General features: G+C 39.4%; 1 protein-coding gene across 1 annotated transcript; it reads left to right on the top strand.

Moving 5' to 3' along the window:
* The first annotated feature begins 460 nt into the window (after positions 1 to 460).
* On the top strand, positions 461 to 16,780 carry LOC117057432 (vomeronasal type-2 receptor 26-like). Its single transcript, XM_033168276.1, has 6 exons — positions 461 to 855; positions 4,272 to 4,563; positions 11,426 to 12,085; positions 13,032 to 13,259; positions 14,024 to 14,150; positions 15,879 to 16,780. Exons 1-6 carry the CDS (start codon positions 461 to 463, stop codon positions 16,778 to 16,780), a joined length of 2,604 nt encoding a protein of 867 aa, XP_033024167.1.
* The last annotated feature ends 1,113 nt before the right edge of the window (positions 16,781 to 17,893 follow it).

The following is a 17,893-nucleotide window of genomic DNA, read 5'->3' as shown; positions in this document are numbered from 1 at the left end:
GCTTTTAATATTTTATCATTTTGTATACTGTTATGAATTTGGGCGAGAACAGGGGGGAATAGGCTGCATGTCAGATTCTTCTAATCCCTGGATCCAGAATGTGCTAAAATATAAACCCGGCTGGAGGGAATAAAAGAACGAAGAAGTTTGTAGTTGGCTCAACAAACTCAATTTAGACTTTAAGGAGCAGTTTGCAAGTATCCTGACTTTGTACCCCACTCTGAGACATTTTAGAAAAGTGGACAAGTGGTTTTAATATGCTTCCCCTGGAAAAGTACTGGATCTCCCCAGTATTTACTGGGAAACTGTACTGAATGGCCTTGGACCTAATCAGGACTGATAGAGGAAACTGGCTATTCTGAAAACAATGGAAGGTTGCAGGGCAGGGCAGCCAGAGATGAGCTCAGACGTTGAAACTATGGCATTTTTGTATCAATGGAAAAGAGAATTTATGGAAAGTATGGCTAAGATATCAGAGACCATCACTACCAGATTGGATCAATATAATAACACGGTGGAAGAACCGGAAACAAGAAGAATAAACTCAGGGGAGACTCTTGGGCAAAGACAGGAGGAAAAGTTTGTAAAGGGGAAAATCCTAATGGTTATGAAGAAAACCCGAAAGGAAAGAGTAAAATCACCAGTGTCAACACAAGAGGAGCTGAAATTGGAAATGGTTCTAATTGGTAGCAGCTTCTTGAGAAGCCTTAAATATGACTACAGGCAGGAAATAGCTAGAGAAATTTTGGTGAAATCACCACCGTGGAGACAGAGGGAAACTTGGAATGAAGGAGGGCTGAAATTGGGAATTGTCCAAATAGGAAGCCTCTTCCAGAGGAGATTTAAATATGCCAAGTAAGAAAAAAGAATGGGTGATAGTATGTGAATTTTTATTTATTTATTTTTAGATGCTAGTGGTTGTAAATAAATCAGGATATCAGCACACATGGATTAAACGCTTGCAAAAAAAAAGCAACAATAAGGGTAATTTTAAAAGGGGAAATAGTAAGCATAGATGTGTAATATATAAAGTGGTTTGAATGTTTAAAATATATGTGCAGTATATTGTAAGTTTAATTGTTTAGTAGTGGGGAAATTTGGTAAAGGGATCTGGAATGTAAGATGATTTGGTTTATCTAAAGAAACAGAAGAGGGAGTGGAGGGAAGTCTGGGGATTTGGGAGGAGGGAGTAAAAATATTTTCTTTTTGGTTATTTTTTAATGTTAATGTGAAATGTGCAGAGTAACTTGGATTTGATATAATGTGGCATATACTGCATTTTTGTAACTGAAAATTAATAAAAATTATTTTCCAAAAACAAAACAAAAGCCAGGCTACCTTCCTGTGTTGAGGTGATTGCCTGGGTGATGGGCCATTAGGAGAATAAAGGAAAGGGGGCTCTATATGAGACTCAAAATCGTTGGGGCCCTTCCCTCAGTTGGTTGGAAGGCCAAAGCCTGGGTTTATAGTTTAGAGAAGTGATGTGACCTAGAAATAAAGCAACGAACAGGAGAAAGAGTCAGAGAGCAATGTTTTATGTCTGTTTGAACTCAAAGGCACCAGCTATGAGAAAAACTTGGCATTTAAGGGGTGTTAATGCTGTGAACACCTCCATCGTAGCCTCAGATCATATATGTGTGTAAATAAACCATATATACTAAAAACGTGACAGTCTCTGCTGTGCCACATTCCAAATGGAAACACAAAGCCTGGGTGAGCACCTGAAGCCCCGATAATCTCACACCACTTAGACAAAACGAAATAGGAAATTCTTTCCAGTAGCACCTTAGAGACCAACTGAGTTTGTTCTTGGTATGAGCTTTCGTGTGCATGCACACTTCTTCAGATACACTGAAACAGAAGTCACCAGATCCTTAAATATAGTGAGGGAGTGGGGAGGGATATTACTCAGAAGGGTGGTGGGAATGGGTGATAAGCTGATAAGTGTGGAAAACCTGTTGACGATTCTAAACGGCTGCAATTAGTCTTGCAGGGAAAGGCAAGGGGTGAGATGGCTAAAGATAGCTTTGTTATGTATAATGAGATAAGAATCCAATGTCTTTGTTCAAACCAGGTTTCTCCATGGTTTTAAGTTTGGTGATTAGTTGCAATTCAGCCATTTTGTTTCGACTATGGCAGACCAACACGGCTACCCACCTGTAACACCACTTAGAGATTGGGATGGAGTGCAAGTATAAGTATGCCTGCCCTTAAATTATATTCCCATTTGTAAAGCACAAAGAAAGCGAAGGGGAAATATAACCTATTTCTGGCCACAACTTTTTACATTTTGGCAAGGAAAGTAGTGACAAAATGAGATAAGGAAAGGGAGAAGCAAGAATAAAAAGAGGTAATATTGAGCACTGCCAACGAATTAGAAATGTGTTTCCGTGTTGGCAAAAACATTACTCATGTCTCATTTTAGTTTCTCCTGCATAAAAGCTGGTGCTATTCTCCCGTCCGTTGGCAAGACATGGAGACGAACTAATGCAATTGTTGTTCATTCATGTGAACTTTGAATGCAATGTAAGTAGTTGAAAGCTCCTCCTCTCCCTAGGTTTCTTCTTTCCATGTCAGAATTTCAAGAAGCTGGTGCTATGATTTCCAGTGTTTTTTCCTTCTTGTTTATCATTGTAAGTCAAAATATCATGCAGCTTAAATGAATTGAGGTTTTAAAAAAAGAACGACACACAAGTGACTATCTTCACATTAATTATCAAAAGAACTGTAATTAAAGTTCCCTCTTGTCAAACCACCTCAGGACTTGCACAGTACATTATAAAAAAAATAAATATGAAGAAGTCTGTGAAAGGTACTATAATAGAGCCTTTCAAAGACTGCTGCCCTTGGACTATTCTAGATCACAACCTGTAGCCAGCTTTGAATGTTGTGAATTGTAGCCCAAAACATTTGAGGGATGCAAGGTAGGAGAAGGCTGATAAAAATATATTACCTCCAGCATTTACAGCTAGATGTGGGAATCAGAAACGAGCAAAGCTCCATCAGCGCAATCACTATTATTATTTCCATATTCCACAGTCTGGATTTCAAACCTATCAGCAGACTAAAAGGCCAACAAGTTAGACTACTACAGTCTCAAAAGCTGTAATAGTGCTAGAGGAATCTTAGTGTATATGGGGAAAGTGTACCAAAGATGGTGGCATTGTTGTTTTTGCTGCTGACTCTACTTCCTCGTGCAATATGCAAGCTTCCCATTGTTAAATGCCATGTCCATGATCCACACACTCCACTTCATCAGTATCACCAGGAAGGAGACCTCATCTTTGGTGGAATAGCTTCTCACAGCATCATTGTCTCTGTTTCAATAGCCTTCACCGGAAAACCCCTACCAACATTGCTTGAAGAGCTAAAGTAAGAACTGGATAATTTCTCTTCTACATTTTGATTCCTTCTTTGGAGACTGGAGAGATCAGTTTTAGAGGAGTGGTGGTTAAACTGTGGCCCTGCAGTGGTTGTCAGACTCCATCAGTTCCTTCAATAATAATGGACATAGTACCGTAGTACAACAACATCTGGAGGGCCACAGTTGTCCACCCTTTTCCTAGAGGCAGATCTACTGTTTGGGTCAAAAGTGATGTGATGTGGGAGAAATGTGGTCAGGAGGATCTCCTCTAATTTGAAGGTAATGTTGTCACTTTCCCCACTGAATTAAACATTCAGTTATCTTATGAAGACATGTAATATTGTTGTGGAGATATCTGCATCAGTATTGCTTCAGGGTCCCAAGAGAATGAAGTAAGTACAGGATTTCGACACAGATTATGAAAGCATGATTAAAAATGTACAGTGGTACCTCTGGTTGCGAACTGGATCCATTCCGGAGCCCCATTCGCAACATGCTCAGAGAGCAACCTGAAGCTCAGCGTCTGTGCATGTGCCCAACGCAGTGCAGGGCTTCTGCGCATGAGCAAAGCGAGATTTTGCGCTTCTGCTCATGCGTGTGTGCCGAAACCCGGAAATAACCCGTTCCTGTACTTCCAGGTTCGGCGCGTATGTAACCTGTAGCGAACCCAACCCACAGCGAACACAACCCAGGGTATGATTGTATATCAGAGACATTTTAAAGTCTGCACTCCCCTCCCATAAAAAATTTTCCTACATCCCTGATGAGCAAGTAGGAGGATTCCTTGTAGTGATGTCTATTCAAGAGTTAATAGTAGTAATAAATATCTATTCAAGTTAAATAATAGCAGTAATAAATAATACTAATGAGTTTGATGTGGAACTGAGCTGTAAAACTTTCTTTTTAGTGTGGTGCCTAAGAATTACCAGCACATCCTGGCCTTGCAATTTGCAGTGAAGGAGATCAACGAAAACCCTCAGCTCTTACCCAATGTCACTTTAGGCTTCCGCATCTATGACAGCTATTTCAATGCCAAATGGACCTCTCATGCCACAATGTTACTCACATCCACTCTGGAAACATTTGTCCCCAACTACATCTGTGACATCAAGAAAAACCTGATAGCCATCATTGGGGGACTGGACTCCCAAACTTCCCTTCATGTGGCAACAATCTTGGATATCTATAAGGTTCCACAGGTGAGATATATATCTTTCTATCAATTTATGGGAACATCCCGATAGATTTGGATTAATAAATGTGCACATTTCAAATAATCATAAAGGTCCTTCTAATGGTAGATCTAAGCTAAGAAATAAAGTATTGTTAGCACATAAGTTATTGCTCCAGATGTCCCTTCAGGCCTACCCAATGCCTGATATATGATAACAGCTGATTGGCAGGTGAATGTTGCTTGGCTAAGCAGAAATATCATGGGCAGTCCAAATGGCAAGGATTGGAAATTGCCCCAAAGTTGCTCATAATGGACTTCCGGTTTGGTGCCGGTCAATGGCGGACGGGGGTCTGACGGCTCCGTCCTCCGATGGGCTATAGGGACTACCCTGCCTGCGCCAGGGGTCCCTTAAAGCCACGGGAAGAGCGTCCCGTGGACTGCTGGCTTCGTGGGTCCCAGACGTGCCGTCTCCGCTCCTGATCGACCCTCGTAAGGGGGAAAATCAGGCGAGCGAAGCACCGGCACGGGACTGAAGAAGCGACTGCCTTCGGAGGATCAAAGCAGCGATCCCGCCAGACTCGAGCACCCGGCACTTCCGACATAGAAACTTCCAAAGAAACTCTGTAAGTAAAAGTTTTGGACTGTTTGACAAGTTTGGAGAACACTGCTTGCAGAGGAAATTTTAAAAGGAAGCCTGTTCCCTTTGTACTGTTTGCGCGAGCTTGGTAGCGCTAAAAGATCAAAGCCGCGACTAACGGGAAAGTTTTGTGAACTCTGCCAAACTTTTTAAAAGTTGATTAAAAGTTGCTTAAAGGATGTTTAAAGACTTAAAAACAGTTGATATGGCAAAAGAAGACGCCCCTCACCCTCTGGATTAGGATTCCGGGTCAGTAGCGGGCTGCAATATATTGTTGCCATTTTTTCTTTGTTGGTGTACCAGTGACTGTTTACCAGTGGAGACATTCTGACTTCTTTGTAACCAGATACAAGCTACTTTACGGATTTTGGTGGTAACACTGCAAGTTAGAAACTGTTACTGACTTGGGCTACGTGAAAATAAATCCTTCTTGGCTTTAAGGAACTTACATTTTGGAAAATTTAAACTCTTTGCCTAAAAAAGTTGGACTTTTGGGACTGGTGTGGGCTCCTGGCTCAGCAGGCTCTTTGTTCTCAGAACTGAGCTGCTGGCCACCTGGTGTTTACTTTTGGGACTGTTGGTCTTCTGCTGTGAATGTCTGAGATTGTTACCACAGCAACTGGAGTGACCTTGAGATTACAATTGCAGAGCCCACAGGAGATGGACACTAGATCAAAAACAGCTGGCTCTAGCTCTGCACAAAAAAGAGGCTCTGTCTCCCTAACTCTCCAGGAACAAATGGAGAAATTGGTTGCCAGTGTGGCAGAAATAGCAGCAGGATTGAACAGCGTTACTGAAGGGTTGAAGCAAACACAAGAATCAGTCGCATTAGGAAACACAACAGTGAACTCTGCAATAGAAAAATTACAAGCTGATATAAAAGCTGATATTAAAAATTCTACGCAGACCCTGGAAAAATCAATTGGGCAAATTGAGGAGAACGTAAGGAAGAACAGAGAAGAAATTAATAGAATTGGGCAGGAGGTGACCACTTTGAAAAAGGACTCCGAGGAAATTAAAGTGGTCAAAGAAAAAATAAAAAAAGTGGAGGAAAAATTGGACAATTTAGATTTGGAGCAGATAGAGAATATTGGAACACGACAGAGAACTGTTGAAGAGTCTCTTGCTTTTCTGCAACTACATCAGAGAGAGGGTAACATCCGTCTAAGGGGTCTTCCAGAATTGGAAGGGGAAGACCTAAAAGCTTACATTGTGAAGCAATTTTCAGTATATTGGGAGCTAGAAGAGGTCAACGTCTCAGCGCGCATAGTGAAGGCCTTCAGATTTGGACCAAGAGGTTCCAGAGGAAAGAAAAGCAACAAAACAGTCAGCGACTGTTTGATTGTGCTACACGATCGACACGATAGGGACTTTTTTCTGGACTTGCATTACAGAAACAACCTGGTGGTAGAGCAGAATAAAGTAATTTTTTATAAGGATATCCCCAGATTTTTCCTGGACAAAAGAGTTCCCTACAACGACTTGGTGACTGAGCTTAGAAGAAGAAAAATCCCCTTCAGTTGGGAATTTCCAGAAGGCCTGGCATTTACGTTCGAAGGGAAAAAGATAAGAATAAGGTCCTTGGCGGAAAAGCAAAAGTTTTTGGACAAGCATCTGGAACAATTTAAAGGTACTCCACTCGATCCAGCACAACTTTACAGGTTTCCAGCTGAATTTCCACCACCGCCGGGACTACCAGGTCTACCAGGACCAAGCCAGGATCCAGAGAAAGATAAGAAAGGAGAAGCAACTGGAGGAGAAGAATAAAGAAAGGAAAATGGCGCTCAAGTTAATGACATGGAATGTCCGGGGATTGAATCAGAGACCAAAGAGACGCAGAGTGTTTTACAGCATAGAAAAGAAGAATTTGGATATAATATGTTTACAGGAAACCCACATAGCCCGACGTCATAGAAGATTACTACAGAATAAAAAATTAGGCCAAGAGTTTATATCATCGGACAAGGTCAAGAAGAGAGGAGTAGTGATATACGCAAAGGAGAAATATAGCCCAAGACAGCTTTTTAAAGATGAAGAAGGGAGATACATCGCAATTGAAATTAATGTACAAGGCGAAAAAATTTTGATTCTGGGACTTTATGCACCAAATGATGGAAAGTCAACTTTTTACAAGAAAATACATGATCTGCTGTTGGACTATTTGGAGTACAAATTAGTTTGCCTTGGAGATTTTAATGGTGCAGTTTCCACATTAATGGATAGATCTCAAAGAACTAAATTAACGAATGATGGGAAACTCCCAAAGACTTTTTTCGAAATGGTGGATAATTTGAATTTGGTGGACTCTTGGAGATTAAAAAACCCTACAGATACAGAGGCAACTTATTTTAGTGAATCTCAGCAGTCATGGTCGAGGATAGATTACATTTGGATCTCGAATGAATTGGCTCCAAAAATACAAAAGGCAGAAATTGGTCCTAAAACGCTTTCAGATCATAATCCGGTACAGTTAAATTTAAAAATGATTTCCAAGGATTCTTTTAGATGGAGAATGGATGACGCTCTGATGAGAGACACCAAGCTAGTAAAAAAGCGCCGAAAAAGATGAAAGAATATTTTCAGATAAATTGGAGTTCCGAAGTGGAGAAAAGAATTGCTTGGGATGCAAGTAAAGCGGTAATGAGAGGACTCCTCATTAGTGAAAAAGCAAAAAAGAAGAAACAACAAAATGCAGAAATGGAGAGATTGTTGAAATTAATCAAAGAAAAGGAAAAAGAATTAAGAGGACATCCCAGATGTGTTAAAATTCAAAAAGAAATCAAATACTTGCAATCCCAATATGCCAATATAATGAACCAGGATATTGAATGGAAAGTGAAAATGATGAAACAAAGAACATTCGAATCTGCTAATAAGTGTGGAAAACTACTAGCTTGGCAACTGAAGAAAAGACAAAAGGCAAATGTCATCAATAATTTGGTAGTAAATGGAAAAAATGTGGAGAAACCGGAGGAAATCAGATGGGGTTTTCAAAGATTCTACAAGCAACTGTACAAGGAGGAGAAGATAGTTGAAGCAGAAATAGACCGATTTCTGGAAAAGAACGGATTGCAAAAAGTCCCAGAGGAAAAATTAGTTACTCTCAACCACCCAATATCGACACAGGAGATAGAAGATGCAATAAACAACATGCAATTAGGGAAGGCTCCAGGACCGGATGGATTAACAGCAAAATATTATAAGACATTGAAAGATTGGCTATCGCAGCCGTTAAGAGAAATTTGCAACAAAATATTAGAAGGAGACAGGGCACCAGAGACGTGGAAAGAAGCCTTTATCACACTGATTCCAAAACCAGACACTGATAAGACTCAAATGAAAAACTACCGTCCAATATCCCTCTTGAATGTGGATTATAAAATTTTTGCAAATGTTTTGGCTACAAGGTTGAAAAGAGTGTTGAAAGATTATATACATAGAGACCAAGCAGGTTTCTTGCCAGGAAGACAAATTAGCAATAATACGAGAATTATTGTGGACATTTTAGAAAAACTGGAGAGAGACATAAATACAGATGCGGCACTACTATTTGTTGATGCAGAGAAAGCATTTGATAAAGTATCCTGGATATTTATGAAAAAGAATTTGGAAAGGATGGGAGTTGGAGAAAAATTCTTGAATGGCATTAAGGCCATCTATACAGAACAAAGAGCTAAAGTAATAGTAAACAGTGTGATATCGGAGGAGTTTGAAGTTGAAAAGGGAACAAGACAAGGGTGCCCTATCTCCCCTTTACTTTTTATTACGGTCCTGGAAGTCCTCCTAAATATGATACGAAAGGACAAACAGATAAAAGGAATTCGTGTGGGAGAGAAAGAATACAAACTACGCGCCTTTGCAGACGATCTGATGTTATCCCTGCAGGAACCGGAAAGCAGTGTCCCCAGAGCTTTGGAAATAATTGAACAATTTGGACTTGTAGCTGGTTTCAAATTAAATAAGCAGAAAACCAAAGTTTTAGGAAAAAATTTGAGTGCAGAACAAATTCAAAGAATACAGGAAGGCACTGGCCTCAATTTTGCTAAAACAGTAAAATATCTAGGTATCAATCTCACAACCAAGAATCTGAACCTGTACAAGGACAATTACGAAAAACTGTGGATGGAAATAAAGAAAGACATGGAGATATGGACAAGATTGAAACTGTCGTTAATGGGAAGAATAGCTGTGATAAAGATGAATGTCCTACCAAGGATGCTGTTTTTATTCCAAGCCATACCAATTTTGGACAAACTGGATTGCTTTAAGAAATGGCAAAAGGATTTATCAAAGTTTATATGGCAGGGCAAAAAGCCCAGAATTAAGCTTAAGATTCTAACAGACTCTAAAGAGAGAGGAGGCTTTGCCCTGCCGGATTTAAGACTTTACTTTGAAGCAGCGGCCTTTTGCTGGTTAAAGGATTGGTTTAAATTAGAGAATGCTGATGTGTTGGACTTGGAAGGACATGACAATATGTTTGGATGGCATGCATACCTTTGGTATGACAAGGTTAAGATTCACAGAACTTTTAAGACTCATATAGTCAGAAAATCCTTGTATCAGGTCTGGATGAGATATAAAGACTTGTTAGAGAGAAAGACCCCTAGATGGATATCTCCAGTGGAGGCCAAGGCCTATAAGAGACCGAACATGTCTGCAAACTGGTTAAGATATATGGACATACTGCAGCAGGAAGGGGACACTTTTAAGTTAAAAAGCTACGATCAGGTGAAAAGCCAGGTCCCCGATTGGCTGCATTATTATCAGGTGCATGAAACATTTAAAATGGACAAAAAGGTTGGTTTTCAAGTAGAAAAATCAAAACTGGAAACAGAACTGATAGAATCGAACTTTAAGAACCTTTCCAAAATGTATAATCTTCTGCTAGAGTGGCATACGAAAGATGAACTGGTTAAATCGTCAATGATAGATTGGGCAAAGGATGTAGGACACAATATTATGATGGATGACTGGGAGAGATTGTGGCAGAAAGGCATCAAATTTACTGCTTGTAATAGCTTAAGAGAAAATGTAATGAAAATGGTTTATAGATGGTATTTGACACCAGTCAAGATAGCTAAGATGAATACCAAAATGTCAGATGTATGCTGGAAATGTAAACATGCTAAAGGTACCTTTTTTCATATGTGGTGGTTGTGCCCAGCGGTAAATGCTTTCTGGGATAGGATTTACAATGAGCTTAAGAAGGTAATGAAAGTTACCTTTTGTAAGAAACCAGAGGCATTTCTTCTGAGCATAACCAATGAAGAGATACCCAGTCAAGATAGAGTGTTTTTTATGTATGCCACAACAGCAGCTAGAATTTTATTGGCAAGAACATGGAAAGGTGAAGAGATACCAACGGTGGAAGAATGGCAGATGAAGATGATGGAGTATATGGAACTCGCAGAACTGACCGCCAGAATCCGGGACCAGAGGGAGGAGAAGGTGTCACAGGACTGGAAGAAATTTAAAGACTATTTAGTCAAATCAGTAAAATTGAATATTTGAGCAGAATTAAATAGAAGATCGGCTTTAGTAGGTTTATGTTAGATAAAACTGTTAGGAAGATATTTTTGTGTGAAAGATTTATTTGTTAGAAAATAAGTTAAGATTTGGTGTTTAAGTCAAGATTTATATGCGATTAGGTATATGATTAAGTAAAGTTAAGCACATTAAAAATTGGGCAAATGTTAATAGAATAAGATACAAAGCTACCTAGAAGATATATATGATTTTGAAGACAGTGGAGGGAACGGGGGAAGTCCCCAAAAACAGAGAAGATAGTACCAAGAAAAGTAAGAGGATAAGTGTTAGTTTAAAGGTTTGTATATGTCTCTTTTTATTGTAATTGTTTGATTGTGTTTATGTATTGTGTTGTTTTTGTATTGTTAATGTTGGTGTTTATGCTATGTTTTTCTTTTGTTTTAATAGAAAATAATAAAATCTTATTAAAAAAAAAAACAAAGTTGCTCATAATACACAGATCTAATATATTAAAGTTATTGTTGCTTCTCTCTCTTTCTCCTCCTACCACAACTATGTTTAGCTCATTTATGGCCCTGCTCCAGTGATGAATGATAAAACCCCAGGCCTTCTCTTCTACCAGATGGCGCCCAAGGAAGCCCACCAGTATAAGGGAATCCTATCTTTGCTTCTGCATTTCAGGTGGATATGGATTGGGATCCTAACATTCTATGATGAGAATGCAGAAAGATTTGTGCAAACTGTGGTTCCCCTTTTTTCCCAGAGTGGCATCTGTACCGCCTTCATAGAAAGAAGTCACAAACTTACTTATGTTACTGAATTTAATGATATGTTTAAACTGGGGGCAAAAATACATGACAAAATAAATGATAGCAAAGCCAATGTAGTGTTGGCTTATGGAGAATCATATGCTCTGGCATTTTTTAGATGGTTGCCTTACCTATCAGAACTGGAACAAAGTTCAAATAAACCAAAAGGTAAAGTGTGGATCATGACAGCCCAGGTGCAGCTCACTTCTTTTGTCTATCAACGGACTTGGGATACAGAAATACTCCATGGGGTTCTCTCATTCACAACTCACTCAAATGATCCACCAGGATTTCGTCAGTTTGTCCAGAGCAAAACCCCTTCCAGCCCAAAAGGAGATGGCTTCATTTTGGACTTCTGGCAACAGGCATTTGGCTGTGTGTTTCCAAATAGAGTTGTTGGCAGTGTGAATGGGGATATTTGCACCGGGCAAGAGAAGCTGGAGAATCTTCCTGGTCCTTTCTTTGAAATGAGCATGACCAGCCACAGCTACAACATCTACAATGCTGTCTATGCTGTGGCCCATGCTTTACATGCCATGTCTACATCCCGAGTCAAACACAGACCAGTAATGATCAGTGGAGGAATGAAGTTTCAGAATCAACCACTGTGGCAGGTAATAAGCTGAACACACTTCCTCAAAGAGGTTCAAAAGCCTTTGGTTTTATACATTTGCTAACTTTGGTTTTATACCTTTCCTATGCAACCCCAGCAGTGGTGAGCAATGTGGGTGCAGCAATGCTCTTGAAATCTTCCCCTGGTACCCCCAAAGCCACTTCCTCTATTAACTGCCCTTTGGCCAGGAGATGGTTGCTTTATCTCTCTTGAAATGCATATAAAGCCAAATGGGAACTTCTCCACATGCTTTTCTAGGTTCAAGTTCAGCCTACTAGACTTCCCTGCCTAGTGACATCAGACAAACACCTTCACTGTATTCATCTAAGCACCTGCTTAAAACTTGTGGGGTTTTTAGGTATGCCTACCTAGACAAATGGGTATCGATGTACTTTAATCTCCTTTCATTTTACTGCTATTTAAATGTGTTTTTTTATTTCTTCTTTTAAACTGTTTGAACTTAAAGTAGAAATACTGAAAGAGAAGAAAAGGAAATTAATTCTATCCAAGCGTGATATAGCCAACTTCTATACTTTGCCATTCCTTCTTCAACCTGTTTCTTCAACTATTTACACCAAACTCTTAGATCAACATGGGGCAAATAAATGGAATAATATATCACATAGCATAGCATATAGAGTCTACAGAGAGCAAGGTTATATATTTAAATGACAAAATGCACAGATCACCCAGTTTTTGTCAATAAAATTTTCGTGACTGTTGCTTCTGGAGATCTTAAAAATATTTAATTTGAAATGAACTTCAAAATGTGAGAAAGGCTTGGCTTAAATATTATAGATATTTCATAATATAGATATGAAAATAGAAAGATGGACAAATAACTGCTTTCCCCCAAGGTGTATATTTGGAAACCTGCTATGAAAGTGAACATAATGATTGTCCCTTGCTGAATTAAAACCTTTTCTATATTTTCTCTTTCTATCAAGCTCCATCATTTTCTGAGGGGTATCTCATTTAACAACAGCGCTGGGGATAAGATTTCCTTTGACCAGAATGGGGAGATATTAGCTGGATTTGATATTACCAATTGGATTGTTTTCTCAAACCAATCCTTTCACAGAGTGAAGGTTGGAGGGATGGATCCATTAGCTCCTCCACAGCAAGCATTGACCATCAATGAGGGAGCCATAAAATGGCACCATTGGTTTAACCAGGTAGGATGCAACCATCAGCCATTTGTGATTTTGAACACTTTAACATAACATGCAAATATAATTCCATTGTACATTGATCGGTCTTCATAAAATCACATTAAATATAGCACAAGCTATGAATTAATGTCATAACCTGAATGCAAAGCCTGTATACTGGTTCTTGTTTCACTGAAAGTGAATATATAAATTGACAACTTGAAGAAGTGAATTTGAAATAGACTTTGATGGTATTGAATATATTGTTCTGAGTTCGGAGGATCAGATTGGATGAAACCCTGGTTCCCCTTCCAATCCTGGGATCCTGCATCAGTGAGTGGAGGACACAGAAAGGGAAGCTTGCAGAACAATAAAGCTATATGTTTAAATGTTTAATTAAAACCATGTATCCTAAAGACACTGTGGTCTCCACTGACCTTCCTTAAAAGAAAATCAAACTTCTGGGTATATCACCCCAGATTCTCTCACTGCTCGGAAACTGGTGTGGCATATAACAATATAAATACAAATTGCACCCAATGGGCCACACATCTGTGCCTGTATTCCAAATATATGGCTATGCTTTAATAAGGAAGAAAAAGGATGTGACATCAACTTTTACATAACAAAAGCCTAATCCCTATAACCTCTGGTTGTTATATTCCTAGACAGAACTATGGCCTACAGGTATAAATATTTCAATAAAAAAGGAAAGAGCTCAACTTCCCCATTAGCTTTTCTTTGAGTCCACTTATTTTATACATCTCTGTCTTTAATTTGTGTATTAGACAAAGCCTGACTCTGTATGTTCTGAGAGCTGCCGCCCTGGTTTTTGCAGGAAAGTGAAGGAGGGGGAAGCATTTTGCTGCTACGATTGCATCCCATGTCCAGAAGGGAAGATTTCAGACCAGGAGGGTAATAAATTTACTGTATGTATTTACAGCTTGTTGCCTCTCATCAAGGACATGCAAATGAAATCAGGATTCCCCAAGATTCCTTTCGACAATGCATGAAATATTGAGAAATCCGTCTGAAGAGGGACCTATTGAAAGTATATGTGTGTGTGATGGTGGGTGTTCAATGTTATTAATAAGAAAGAATCCTACAGCAAGATCCACCAGGTTGAATAGGATTGGTATAAAGTGTATTTTCATATGAGCCAGGAGGTTTCTGTAACAGCTGGAAATATGCCATCATATCAGAGTTGAGACTGGGGTGGGTGGGTGGGTAGGGGAGTTAATTAAGATACAATGGCATGAAGGCTATTCAGCTTGGTCACATGACCTGGAAACCCAGTCTAAATGAAGCTAATGAAAAGGGTGGTATAACCCTATTTAAAAATCTTGTTTTAACCCTATAACCCTATTTATAAAGCTCTCTGACAGAATTTAGCTAGCTCAAGCAGCAGCAGCTCTGCTCCTGAATGGATTTTGCATTCTTTAGGCAGTCTTAATTTATGTCAGAATTGCTTTACACCATCATCTTGGCATAGCATTTCTCCCTAAATGTGAAATCATATTCTGCAGCAGTCCTTGAAATCCGTTTTGACACTTTGACTGGAGATGGCTGAATCCCTGTCACTTTCACATATTTTTCTCTATAATTCGTTCGATTTATTATATACTTAATCCTGCATTTTCTCTCATTTTTTCCTTACAAATAATATTTCAATGTGCCCTTGTCTTCTGGTAACATATTTAAGCATGTATTTTGATGCCCTTAAACTTTGGGGAATAGTGGCATATGGTTTGGAGAAGTGTGAAATACTTAAATCCAGAAAACAGTTGAAAGGTCATCTAATTTGGTCATCTAATGTAGAAATTTGCAAAGCCTGAATTACACAATCGCTACTTAATGGAGTAAGTGCGAGCAACTAGATCAGTGACAGGTTAATTTGAGTTGGCTTCTGGCTGTAGATCAGGAAGGGTTTTTGTGGCCCTCCCTCTTGCATTTTGCCTCAATCAGTATTCTACATCGGTTATGTGAAAAGGACATGGTTCCATCATTTTCAGTCTCCATTGTTTGGAATTCCTTGTGTGCTTATTGTAGAAATAATGATGCAAAAAATATAATCGGAAATCAATTGTGTTTACACTGTATTATGTTTTTTCTTTTTTCTTTTTTTCTTTTTATTTACTTATTTATTGGTTTCTTTTCTTCTCTCTCTTTATTTTCTCTGAGTTCTTTCTCTCTTTTTATTGTACTTTTTATGTTAGACCTACAAAAAAAAGAGAGATAAATTGAAAAAAAACAAATATAAAAGCTGGATAAACTAAAAATGAAGTATATATTATATTAGTACTTAAGTATTGGTAAGTGGGTCAACTGTAATTGCGATTGTGGTTGTTATTCTTTTTGTGTTATTGTTATTTTTGTGATTGTGGAATTCTAAATAAAGTATGTTTTTTTAAAAAAAAGATATGATATAATAAACAAAGATGAAGCAGGCTGAGGTGAATGTGATGCTTGGTAAACTGGTGCAAGCCTTGGGCCATTTTTAAATAATTTTAATTATGTATTCACAAGATCATACTTTAATTTTTAAAAAAACTGGTCCAAATGTTGAAATGAAATAAAATAGAGGAACAGTAGTCGCATGTTGGTCATATTTTTGGGATTAAGAACAACGTTTTTCTTTCTCAGACATGAATGACTGCTATGAATGTGAAGATGAAAAGTATCCAAGCAAAAATAAGACTATATGTATTCTCAAGCATAAAACTTTCTTGTCCTTTGAAGAACCTCTGGGCCTCAGCTTAGCCTGCTCTGCTCTTTCCTTTGCTTTCATTACGGCATTGGTACTACAAATATTTGTGAAGCACAGGGACACTCCCGTTGTGAAAGCCAACAACCGGGAGCTCACCTACGCTCTGCTCATCTCCCTCTTGCTTTGCTTCCTTTCCGCATTATTGTTCATCGGATATCCTGACAAGGTGACATGTCTCCTCCGGCAAACTGTTTTTGGCATCATCTTCTCTGTGGCTGTTTCTTGTGTGCTGGCAAAAACCATCACTGTGGTTCTGGCTTTCATGGCCACAAAACCAGGATCCAGGATGAGGAAGTGGGTGGGGAAAGGACTGGCAAACTCTATTGTCCTCTCCTGCTCCCTCATCCAAGCATTCATCTGCACTGTGTGGCTGGTGATCTCTCCTCCATTCCCTGATATTGACATGAAGTCAGTGGCTGAAGAAATTGTACTGGAGTGCAATGAGGGGACTGTGACTTTCTTTTACTGTGTCTTGGGCTACTTGGGCTTCTTAGCTTTGGTCAGTTTCACTGTGGCTTTCCTTGCCCGGAAATTACCTGACAGTTTCAACGAAGCCAAGTTCATCACTTTCAGCATGTTGGTCTTTTGCAGTGTTTGGTTATCCTTTGTTCCTTCCTACATGAGCACAAAGGGGAAATACATGGTGGCTGTGGAGATCTTCTCTATCTTAGCCTCCAGTGCTGGGTTGTTGGGTTGCATCTTTTCTCCCAAATGTTACATTATTTTGCTGAGGCCTGAGCTGAACAATAGGGAACACCTAATAAGAAGAAAATGCTAAAGAAATCAAAATCTCTGTCACTGGTTATAATATCTAGTAAAACAATTTGTATGTATCTCTGAAAAGAAGCACCCAGAATCCTTTTCAGGATACCACCCTATAGGATTTAACCCGAATTTTTAAAACACCAATTAAATATTAGCCTTGCCCCCAAATTGCTCGGAGGATGGGTGCAAGGCAGGGCAGTTGTTTCCCTTGCACAGCCCAATCCAGGGCCCCAGATTGCACCCCCAGATCAGGTAGGCTGTGCAGATGCCCACTGAGTATTTCTGTTCCCTGCCAATATCGACTACTTGTACTGTTTCAACACACTGAGTCCCCCATATTCAGCAAGTCCAGATCTACTGTATATTGTCCTCTGCTCACTGCGAACTCTGCGTTTGTTTTTCTTAGGCCTCGGCACTGTACTATTGTGCCCTGATGTTCTTTCCCACAACTTGTCTAATCCAATCTTAATTTTTTTACATGTGGCTATGTTAATCTATATCCTGCCGCTTTCCAGTGGAGATTTTTAGGATAAATTTGCGGAAATACTTTAAAAACTGCACATAAAACCCACCAAAAGAAATAGAAATAGAAAAACAAAAGATGTAGCTGGATAATTTCATGAGGAAGGAAGGGAGAATGGGAAGCTTTTTGGGGTTGTTTCCAACCCACCCACCCCCCATGCCAGCTGGCTTCAAAACATTCTTAGCGTTGCTTGTTTGAATCGTCAACTTGGTAATCAGAGCCTGGATGAATGCTTTTGTGTTTTGGGGAATTTCAAAATTGTGTTTTTGATAGAAGCACCCGGCATGATTAATACCTTCTGCTCTCAGTTGTTGGTGGAAGAAGATGCAGCATCTTCATTTTTTAGCTGTGAAATAAAAAAAAAAAAATGCATACAGCCCAGCAACTCTCCATTTGTGTGGTCATTACACGAATCAGTGGTCTCACATAAGCCTGTTCTACCCCTGTTCCACTCCCTCCTGGGTCCAAAATGACACATGCATCAGCAGTCACGCGTCCATCAGGTGCATGCAAAATGGTCGCCGCCTGTACACATTATTGCAACCGGCAATGACTTAGACCGGCATGCAGTAATAAAGGCCTCTTGGGTTGGTTGCTGATGTC

Source organism: Lacerta agilis, chromosome 14 (assembly GCF_009819535.1).
Source record: "Lacerta agilis isolate rLacAgi1 chromosome 14, rLacAgi1.pri, whole genome shotgun sequence".
NCBI classification, from domain to species: domain Eukaryota; kingdom Metazoa; phylum Chordata; class Lepidosauria; order Squamata; family Lacertidae; genus Lacerta; species Lacerta agilis.
This window is presented reverse-complemented; position numbering and strand designations above follow the sequence as displayed.

Excerpts from the sequence above, each read along its gene's own strand:
- LOC117057432 (XM_033168276.1), top strand. The coding sequence starts at position 461 with ATGGCTAAGATATCAGAGACCATCACTACCAGATTGGATCAATATAAT. Across the intron at positions 12,086-13,031 it reads AGAATCAACCACTGTGGCAG|CTCCATCATTTTCTGAGGGG; the intron begins GTAATAAGCTGA and ends CTTTCTATCAAG. Across the intron at positions 14,151-15,878 it reads GAAGATTTCAGACCAGGAGG|ACATGAATGACTGCTATGAA; the intron begins GTAATAAATTTA and ends TTTCTTTCTCAG.